This window comes from Saccoglossus kowalevskii, chromosome 7 (assembly GCF_978046115.1).
Source record: "Saccoglossus kowalevskii chromosome 7, keSacKowa6.1, whole genome shotgun sequence".
NCBI lineage: Eukaryota > Metazoa > Hemichordata > Enteropneusta > Harrimaniidae > Saccoglossus > Saccoglossus kowalevskii.
This window is the reverse complement of record NC_140647.1, coordinates 15,179,481-15,189,326: the sequence shown is the minus strand read 5'-3', so window position 1 is coordinate 15,189,326 and position 9,846 is coordinate 15,179,481. Positions and strand designations below refer to the sequence as shown.

General features: G+C 32.1%; 1 protein-coding gene across 2 annotated transcripts in view; it reads right to left on the bottom strand.

Moving 5' to 3' along the window:
- Nucleotides 1-368: 368 nt before the first annotated feature.
- Nucleotides 369-9,846, bottom strand: part of LOC102809333 (growth factor receptor-bound protein 14-like) — a 66,310-nt gene continuing 56,832 nt past the window's right edge. For both annotated transcript variants that reach the window (XM_006815349.3, XM_085501153.1), the window contains exon 13: nucleotides 369-9,560. In XM_006815349.3, coding sequence (XP_006815412.2) covers nucleotides 9,414-9,560 — 147 coding nt within the window. In that variant the 3' untranslated portion in view covers nucleotides 369-9,413. The remainder of the gene's footprint in view (nucleotides 9,561-9,846) is intronic.

Sequence of the window (9,846 nt, the reverse complement as noted above, 5' to 3'; positions counted from 1 at the left end):
GTGTATTTACAAGTCAGTATTAATGGGAAATCCATAATGAGCAATTAAAAAGAATTACAAACGTGCGACCTGGTGGTCGAAATAGCTTGGGGGGAGGGGGTAAAATATTGGGGTATATGTTAAGTAGAGGGGAAAAACATTACATTTGGGTAAACTCCACCTGCTGCCGCTTTGGAAACAATACTTGATTAGAAAAACACAAATTACATTAACGAGAAACATATATTGCTGGCACACTGCAACCTCATGCTTGATCAATCATGGCTTCGCTTACCTTGCATTGGACTTGCCGAACAATTTTAACAAGCAGATCTCAAGGAAGTAAGTGACTTGTATGTAACAATTAAAGTAAGATTACACAAACAGGATTTCTTTATTTCATCAATATTTTATTTTTGTCTTAATTAGAATCTACAACAGTTAATTCCACATTGAAATCAAATCAGTAGTAGGTATCTATTAAAATAAATACAAGTATATATGTGACAGTTACCAAGTGTACACACACCAATTCCAGTATGGAATGAGGGTAGAAAATAAATATAAGCATGAAAATTAATGTTCAAAATAAGACAATATTTAAAACTGGTTTAAAGTAGTAAAATGTTCACAATCATAATTATCTATTTGTAAACGACGACAAGGCCCGCAAAATAATTATTCATGTTTCATCATTGCACACAAGTCAAAATGTGCATGTCATAACTTTTTTTTTTTATAGTTTTTTATTGTCAAAAATTTAGAAAAAATGAAACAAATCAATTTTTATAAAAAATCAAAAATAAAATTAATGTTACTTTAAAAATAAAAAAAAACACAATCCCGCACTCAAATTGCGGGATATAAATTGACCAGGGACATATTTCTTAGCATAATAGCAATTATCATAATGTACAACACACATACCCCAACCATTACAGTAATTACTAGTTTTTAATACGTAATGTATATTTCACTGGCATTTGCTTGTACTTACAACTATTTATAAATATCACAAATCTGACCTTTACAGCTTAGTATGAGTACAGGGCTTAGAATTGACGAGAATGGAGGTCAGAGTTCAAACAGGTACAATCTATAGCACTAATCTTTACATTATCGCAAGCAGTGTGTGTGTGCAAATATGGAACAATATTTAGAACTGATACAATACAACAGTGAGGCATATTATTAGGATTCATGCTAGTACTTCATTGGACATTGGTGAAGTTTTCAGAGTTTATCAACGACTCAACAGTGTAAGATCACTGAATAATGGTACTTTGATTACATATAGAAACAGCGCCCTCATTTCTCACTCTGTACATTTTATTTCCCACCTGGTTGGGGGGAGGGGGGCTACCAGTATATACAGCCATGTTCCAACCCACATATACTGCGTTAAATATATTTTAATAATTACTTTGCACTAAATCCAGTCATACCCCTGCAGAAAATGATAAAAACAAATATATTTGTGTTTGTTTACATTTCCTAATACTGAAATTTTGCATAATGCAATTTTTAATAAATATGTAATACTGTGTGATCAGCTTTACAACAAGTCATGACACAGACATATGATGCTGAAAAAGATAGACAAATAACATATTACCATAGCAACCATGTTTTTATCCATCCACTTCACATTTTAGACAGGTACATGTAGCAAAATTTCATTTGACAGGCAAAATTTCTACATACCTGTCCAATTCTCATTGAAAATTCCCTGTAAATTACAAAATAACCATAAATAATCAATAAAAAATAGACCAAGTCTATGGGCTATAGACAAGCAACTGCTATTGTTTATTTTGATAAAGTTTTAAGACATGCACTATTTTCTGGTTATAACCATGATAGCACTGATAATATTATTTTATAAAAGTAGACTGAATCCTTGGATATACCCCCTTAAAGATGTAGCATGTTTATTTGCATGCAAAAATGAATTTCCAACACCAGTTCAGCCTTTTCACCACTAGATTTTTTTCACCAAAATTGGTCTGCACTTTTTTCTAATATCCTTCAATATTTCTGAAATAAAGCCTAAGTTTGGAGCCAACAAAGTTAATTTCAGTTTTTACTCAGAAAAAAATTTGGCTATTTTTGTCCCAATCCCCTGAAGGAAAGTGCACACTATAAATAAAACTATTTTGTGAATTTGTGATGAAAAACGGAAACTGGTGGTGAAAAGGTTTAAACAATAATACAATATCTTGGTTAAAACAACATACATCTTCAAGAGTAGCCAAAAATATACACACACATGTATAACATATTAATGATATTAATAAAATATTTGCGTTGCCCCAAGTCGATTATCGTAGTCAAACTAATCTGATGATCAAGATGGCACAGACATGTACCAAAAAACGAATCTAGTACGTCGACATGCGATTCGTAACCTAATCATCAAAAGTCTGTTCGCATGATTAGATTTTCATCCAATTATTTGAAATTACAAGGCTTCAAGACAATGACATAAGGGCAGACATTATCGCGTTGTTAAGCAGCTTCAGAATTATGCTAGAACTTTAATCAATTGTCTAGAGTTTCATCTTAGCGTTTATAGAAATCACAGATTGTATCTAAAATAAAAATGCAATAATTATTGAATCGCTGTAATTAATCAAAATGACATATGGTTTTAAACTATCTGCAGTTAATCTGACTTTGCTATGAGAGTATTTTTGAGTAGATATTGCATCTCGATAGAACCAATATGATATGATTTGACGTAAAATAATGACGTAAAATAATACAGCTGTGTTCAGTCAGTACAATTATGTAAATGGCACTGCCCGCAGTTATTTACAATTACTTTGAAGGGCACACACTGCTAGCGCTTTAAATATTTCATTAAACACACTCACACTGCTGCCAAGATGTTTTTATCCTATGATAAATCATAGGATTGCAGTATTGATGCAATATACTGTAAAACATGTCTTTTTAGCTAGGATGCTATTTTAGCTAATTTGTAATTTTGTTACCGTAATCCAAGATGTGGCTAATCTTAAATGAAGTATTAATTCTCACAATAAGATTGTTGGCTAAATTATGAATCTGTTAATTCATGCATTGAGTCAAATACACTAAAATGACATGACATGTAGCTATGTCAACATGTTTTAACAGTAAACTCAAAAATAGTCAGTTTTCCGAACTGTCTCTCTATAACTTTATAAATGTACCATGCTTCCACACTCCAAATGGTTTGTATTTTTCACAACTCGCATAACATAGAAAAGGTTTTATGCAAAACAAAAAAACCTGCAAATGTAATTGAAAGTTGCAGTCATTGCCCCTTTCATTAAACCTATTGGGAAGGAAGCTGTCTCTATAAATAGCAATTCAATTGCATGTCATTTATTTGTATGTCATACATGTTTCATTCCGCTAGTTAATATCAATATTGCACTTCATAGTATTCTATACTGAATGTAACTCTATCTGTCTGTGATGCATCAATTATTCTAGGCGCTAGTTCATTTTATCTGAATAGTTTTTTTAAATATCATCGAGTGGGTGGATCGTAAAATATGTTGAAGATAAATTTTCCTGATGCGATAGCTATTAAAGCATAAACTTTTGACGTTTAGAGAAAATGCCACATAGGCAAGGAATTTACCGGTAAATCCCATGTGAGGTTATTGATAGCGTTATATTTTCTTTCTCATCATATCCCAGCTTTATTCTGAGTGTGAAGACAAAGCACAATACTGTGGTTATGGTACATTTATACACATATTAATGACCACTTTTCTCATCAGATATTTCTCATCACAAAATTTTACAATATTTTACATCACAAATGTCGATTACTTCTTTATCAGGAACCTTTGACGTTTAGAGAAAATGCCACATTGGCAAGAAATTTAAATCCCACAAGAGGTTGTTGATAGCATTATATTTTCTTTCTCATCATATCCCAGCTTTATTCAGGGTGTGAAGACAAAGCACAATACTGTGGTTACAGTACATTTATACACATATTAATGACCATTTTTCTCATCAGATATTTCGCATCACAAAATTTTACAATATTTTACATCACAAATGTCGATTACTTTTTTATCAGGAGATCTTGCAAGACACTACATACATGTTGTTTGATCACATTTCTCAGAAGCCATGCAACATTATAATGCTCATTCAGCCATCTTCTACTAAAATCATGGTAAACTCCTTTCATATGTCAAAGATGGTTTTGACAACTCTACATCATGTAAATACATTCAACAACTGTTTACTGATTTAACCCTTCAAGTGCCTGAATCAACTTCAACCACTATCCACAAAATAGTTCCATTTCAAGTTTGCTCTTTTCCACATGAAATGTTGCAAAAATTTCAAAAACTAGAAGCAATGTCACAATTTGTCTGTTGGGTCTAAATTTAAGATTTTATAGTGAAATTTACAGAAAATTTGAAGAAATTTACTCAAATTTAAAGCGGGAAACAAAGCGGTAAAAAAGGGTTAATGGGAAATTTCAGTGCATTGTGTATATACATATTGCACAATTCAATATTTATGCATCCGCTGGTAAATTTATGTAATTATTACATGAGAAGTCTAATGCAGTGTACCAAACACTCCTTGTCATTTATATATATGATTAATAGCTAATTAAATATGGTAATATATCTAGGGCAATTATATATCTGTCACATGTACAGCCTGAAGCTAAAATTACACATGTGGCATGTCCTATTGTGCTGAATTTGAATTCATACATAATATATATATGAAGCAAGCTATAATGGTAAAAAGTCTGAACAATTGAAGACAAGTCGATTGTGGGTTTACCACATATTACTGTGAGCACCTTTACCATGGTTCAGTGGAGGGGGAAGAGTTCGGTCAACTTTTCTGAAGTTCAGAAAGTATCACTACCATGTATAAAACATAACTGCCATGATATTGTTTGATTTCTACATGTTCTAATACTGTAAATTAAGTCATTTTCACATGCAATTTATTTTCACTGAAAGAATCAGTAAAAATAAAATCCAGTCTAAACACTTTTTTCCTATATTTTACATTCAACTCAACAAAAAACATTTGTAACAAACTGAATGCACAGATTCGCTCAGATTCTCACTGCTGTTACAATATTGTATGGTTTAATGAAGAGGGACAAGATAATACTTTAATTATCTAGGAAAATGTGCATTATTGTTTACTGTTGTAACTATCACATAAACAAGGTTCTGAATAGTTGACAACTATGGTCGTTTAGTCGAACATAAAATATTTAATAAATAGTGTATACACCATATTAGGTCTATTAGAAGTTTACAAAAATGACAGAGGTATGTCTGGTATGGTCAAAATATATAATACCGGGTATTTTAATGATCAAACATACAAACTAAATTATTTGGTTTATGTGAGCTTCCATGACTTTTTCAGCTTTATGCCCCACAGTAGGTAGTAGGAGTTACGTGAGCTTCTATTTAAATATATAAAACAAGCCATGCATGGCACAGTCCCCGTTAGTTATCAAATTTAAGATATAAAGTTTTGTTTATAGTAATATAGCTGGAATATAAACATGTCAGGAATATGATTATGATGATTGTTTAACATTTAAATGATTGACATTTGCATCTGATCGTCAAATGAGTATTGAGAGATATTGCTCTGGAAGAGCATTAATTAAAACAAATCAGCCATTATAAATATATGAATATGAATATATGAATATATGAAATTTGAACATAGTCAGTCAAAGCATGTCAGAGATATGGCTCTAGAAGCCCATTCATTAAAACAAAATGGCCACTAGTCAGACATTCAGAATCCGATCTCAAAAAAATAAAACAAGTTTTTTAGCACAAAAATAGCCACTATTAGGCCACTTTGAAAAGGATCGTCAAACCAATATATCTGTATATCTGTGACATGATGTATAATGAATATTAAAAATTTGAACATAATCAGTCAAAACAAGTCAGACATATGGGTCTGGAAACCCATTCATTAAAACAAAATGGCCACCGGACAGCCATTTTGAGTCTGATCTGAAAAATAAAATGATGTGCATCAGGAACCCGTAATTCTAATGTATGTACCAAGTTTGAACGAAATCCATCCATAAATGCCAGAAATGCTTGATATTTGATGATTTTTAAGCACAAAAATGACAACCATTCAGCCATTTTGAATAGGATCGTCAAACCAATATATCTGTCTATCTATGACATGATGTATAATGAATATTTAAAATTTGAACATAATCAGTCAAAACAAGTTGGAAATATGGGTCTAGAAGCCCATTCATGAAAACAAAATGTCCGCCAGTCGGCCATTTTGAGTGTTATCTGAAAAACAAAATTATTTGCATCAAGGTCCCATAATGTCTAATGTATATATCAAGTTTTGAACAAAATCCATCTGTAAACAGCCGAGAAATGCTTGATTTTTTATGATTTTTTAGCACAAAAATGGCCGCCATTCGGCCATCTTGAATCAGATCGTAAAACAAAATGATGGTCATCAAGGTCCTATAATGTCCAACGTATATACAAGGTTTGAACAAAATTCATCTGTAAACAGCTGGGAAATGCTTGATTTTGATGATTTTTAGCACAAAAATGGCCGTCATTCGGCCATCTTGAATCAGATCGTGAAACAAATTGACATGCATATGTATGATATATCATGTATAATGTATGTGTGAAGTTTGATTGTGATTGGTCCAGGCATTTCTAAGATACAGGTCCGGACGCACACACAGACGCACACACACACGCACAGACACACGGAGGTCAAAACATAAGTCCCCGTTTTCGGACTTCGTCCGAACGGGGACTAATAAAGATGCAGATAATAGAGCAAATATGTCTAGTTAGCTAAATTGCTACAACAATTCTGCACTACCAATTCCTTCAAGTCGTTTTAAAGAAAACCTATGGGGAATACGTAATTTATGTCATTTCATGATTCCCCTGTCTGTTATAGATTGAATCAACCCTGGAGCGTTCGAAAAAACATATCCACATCAGTGCAGATGGATTCATGGACACTATTTTACATTATCACAAATTTTGCTAGATCGTCATTTGTGCTTAATATAGAATCCATTATCTTTAGGGTGTGTGAAAGTGAGTGAGTGAAAACAAATGTGAGTGAAATAGAATCTATTTATATGATTAAGTTGTTAGTATTCCAATGCAGTGTCAACTCACATATACATACTACAAAAAACTAGCTGGATCATATACTTGGGGGTGGAAAATAATATAAGGTTATTACGAGGATACCTCAAAGTATACACAAAGACAGTACGGACTCGGAGGGAGTATCGACTGACACGCAGCAGAGGTCAATGCAACGATGTACTGTCTGATTGCATAATTTGAGGTATCCTCGTAATAACCTTATTATTATACATCTTTTCCTTCCAAGGATACATCATGAAATCCAAAAAGGTTTAGAACAGAATCAGCGAACTTCTTCGTGTGGAGTCCAATCAAACCCTGATGGCAGCCATGTTTCTTTTTTTATTATCAGAGAGCACTTATGTGCGTAATCATTCCATATTTGGAATTCACATTTCCTAATATGGTAGAATAAAAACACAATAATGCAACAATGTTATTGTTAGTCCGATGATGATATATATTTTTTTTTTCATTACAGATAATTTTTGTAGAGCATTTTTGATTGGACGTATAAAATCACATGACTCTTACTGTGAAATCTTATTTTGTCTGTTAAAATAAAATCTTTTGAGGTATCATTATACAAATGTTTGACAAGATAATGGTATTTGGTGATGAGCTGCTGTGGTTATAAATAGTGCATTTCCATGCAATTCATGGGAAAAATTAAACAGCTTGAAGGTTATTGACACAGATCTGAGAAGCCATAGGGAAAATGCGTAAATTCACTCAATTCTTATCTATATAGAACACTGATTTATCCTCTCAGCAAAAATACTGTACAATCAATTGTGAATGAAGCATTCATAAAATACCCTACTCATTTATACAGGAAAATAAAAATATTGAATAAAAAGGTTTTTTTATATTTAAAAAAAAAATCTCACTTCAATATAAAATCTACACTAAAAAGAATAAAATTTCTTTATATTAATATAGCTGAAAAAGCAAGTTCTGAAGACATGACTTAAAACTTAAAACATGACAGTTGTTATACATTGCACAATTTTTGTACATGTTACTTCTTCAAGTCTTGCATTGGCTTGCATTATACATTAGTTTATAACTATGAAAAGAAAAACAATTCTCAGTATATGTAAATAAATAGAAAGCAGCTAGAAAAGGAATGGTACAAGCCAGCGACATAAGGCCATTAAAACCATTTCAACATTGCATGCATAGCCATCTGCTTTTGCTTATTATATAAGCATTAAAATCTGTTTTTTTTTTTTAACAACCTTCAGGTTAGTTTGGTTCCAAATTAATATTTTAGAAACAGAAAGAAGAAATATGGCTCTAATGTAGTAGTGAAACAAATTACATTAGAGAATACAGGGAAATGAATGATGGTCGGTGTGATGTCTCTTGGTGTGTCAATTTCGATCGTATAAGCACCAATATCTGAAAAGTCTCAATGATGTAATACTTTTAGCAGTTTATATAAAAAAAATTTTTAAATATGCTGTATTTGTGCATAAACAGATCTAAAACATCTCATTTCTTGGAATTTGTCAATATCTCATGTAACCTTGCACTTAATTAATCAAAATCACATTTGAATCTTAAAGAGATGCTCATGACGCATCAAAGAAAACACCACAGTTGACTGTTCCTGTACTCTCCAGTGTGTGAATATTAAAATCGTTGAGTTGAAAATCAATAATCCTTTGATTCTTATGAATTGTTTTTATAGTTTAAATGGTCTATTCTACATAGCAGTATCTAAATATGGATGGTAATATTGATGAAGGGAAGACAGTAAAGGGTACGACTATATTTAGGTTACATACTTTACGCATTTGCAAATTACATATATTAATTTTAGTGTGGTCAGTCCAAAACCAATGACAATTTTGAATAATCATGTCTCAATAAAAATGATCATGTCCTTTTCTTGAATTTAAATAAATAAGTCATCTTTAATGTCTCTGTTCTTTGTTTCATGCCAACTGTAATTTTTGTCATCGATATATATATTAAGAATTCAATAGCGTTCACGGCAATTAACCATATACATTTCAGGTCCTCGTATCAACTTCCTAGAGGTACAATTTGGATAGCAAGCCCATAGCACCACGATGGGATGCAATCAAGATTATATATATATATATATGAATATTTTATACAGTGTGGTGAGTCAGGGTCTCTTCTAATCACTTTGATATGGTTCAAACATGTACTAATTTAGATGGCAAGCCTGCAGCATGGTGATATGACATGCAATTTTTATACATACAGCGCAATTAGTTGGAATTCCTCCAATCATTTTGATAAGGTACAAGCATGTAATAATTTGGATGGCAAGCCCACAGCATTGAGTTCATAAAATTCCACTAACTGCACCAGGTCCATGAATTTAGTGATTCCTTCATCTAGACTGTAGAATATTTGCCCATCCTGATTTTCACACTGCAAGACACAATCAGGTTTATTTAACAGCAGAAATATGTATTGGGAATACTATAAGACTATTAGAAGCTAATAATAATATATAACACATGGTATTGCGACAAAATATCAATACTATTTCAAGGAATACCATTCTTTGTCTTGAGTATCTATCATATGTACAACTGCATCAACAAGAAAATTCATGAAACTGACAACAAGAAAATGTACGAGTGAAAAAAAAGGTTGAGATGACAACTGGATGAGACTTATTACAGTGGAGGAGAACTAGTGTGCATACTTGAAC